Below are 1,187 nucleotides of genomic sequence, written 5' to 3'. Positions count from 1 at the left end.
AACCCAAACAGACACATCAGGTCCAACAGAACCCAGACAGACACATCGGGTCCAATCCGTGTTCAGCACTGGAACCAGGAGGAGTTCTGAGTTTAGACTCACCAGGACTTGATACTGAGGTCCCAGAGCCTGTTCCCACTTCGCCCGAAGTTCTGCCTCTGAGGACGCACACAAACACACCATCACTGAGACCAGAACCACAACCGGGCCATGGAGTACCATGACCAGGGGCGAGCGATTGAAGATGGAGGAGGCTTATGGTCGCCTACAGGCCACATTCTATCTGTTGTTCTATGTTCTCCCCAGTTCTACCTATACGATGCTGTTTGTTCCTCAACGTCACGCCATTGGTCAGCCCTCTTAAGACCCGCCCACTGAATCAACCAATCACAACAGACTACAGTCAGAGCCCGAGATGTTTAGTTCAGACTGGACTCTGACCCTTCAGGGAACTGACGGAAACTTCTAAAAGCAAAACATCAAAGAAATCAAAAGTCCCAAAATGAAAAACCTTTTTAAAAGATTTTTTTTTTTCTTGCAGGAGAGATTCGGACTGAACGGACTTTGTTCTGGTCCACAGCTGTTTTGGTTCAAAGTGGTCGTTGGCACAAAGCAGACCCGCTCCGAAGTTCTGCTGCGTCTCCTGCAGGACGATGCTGACCTGATTGAGATTCAGCGACTGAAATAAAACCCGTGGAGTAAGCAGAACCGTGCAGAACGGGCTCAGGGAGAATGTTTAATGCATGTGGGCCGAGCGGCGCCGAAGTCTGGTTAGAGCTGAGCAGAATAAATGATGGTTCGGCAGCAGAGCGACAGTCAGAACACTTTCCTTAGGGTGGACCGGTCTGTTCAGCAGCTCCGTCTCCTCCTCTGCTGAGGCGGTTCTGAGAGGTTCTGAGCAGCGTTCCACCAACAGGGTCCGATTACATTACAGATGCTGGCCCGGTCTGTCCTGGAGCAATTAATCTGCTGCTGGCAGGAAAACCAGAACCGCACCTCGTTGAGTAAGTTTGAGCAAACTAAAACCAGAGTTTGATTAGGGGTTTAGGGTCAGGAACTCTAGGGTCAGGAACTCTAGGGTCAGGACCTTTAGGGTCAGGAACTTTAGGACTGTAGCTTTGGGAACAGGAACTCTAGGGTCAGGAACTCTAGGGTCAGGACCTTTAGGACTGTAGCTTTGGGAACAG

The 1,187-nt window shown here is 50.4% G+C and overlaps 1 protein-coding gene across 1 annotated transcript in view; it reads right to left on the bottom strand.

Annotated features, from left to right (window-relative positions):
• patj (PATJ crumbs cell polarity complex component) overlaps nucleotides 1–1,187 on the bottom strand; it is an 81,234-nt gene that overhangs the window by 60,937 nt on the left and 19,110 nt on the right. Inside the window, exon 11 of the mRNA XM_037697770.1 lies at nucleotides 103–158. Within this exon, the coding sequence (XP_037553698.1) occupies nucleotides 103–158 (56 nt within the window). The remainder of the gene's footprint in view (nucleotides 1–102; nucleotides 159–1,187) is intronic.

The sequence above is a fragment of the Nematolebias whitei genome, chromosome 3, assembly GCF_014905685.2.
Source record: "Nematolebias whitei isolate Nwh7 chromosome 3, NemWhi1, whole genome shotgun sequence".
Classification (NCBI taxonomy): domain Eukaryota; kingdom Metazoa; phylum Chordata; class Actinopteri; order Cyprinodontiformes; family Rivulidae; genus Nematolebias; species Nematolebias whitei.
This window is presented reverse-complemented; position numbering and strand designations above follow the sequence as displayed.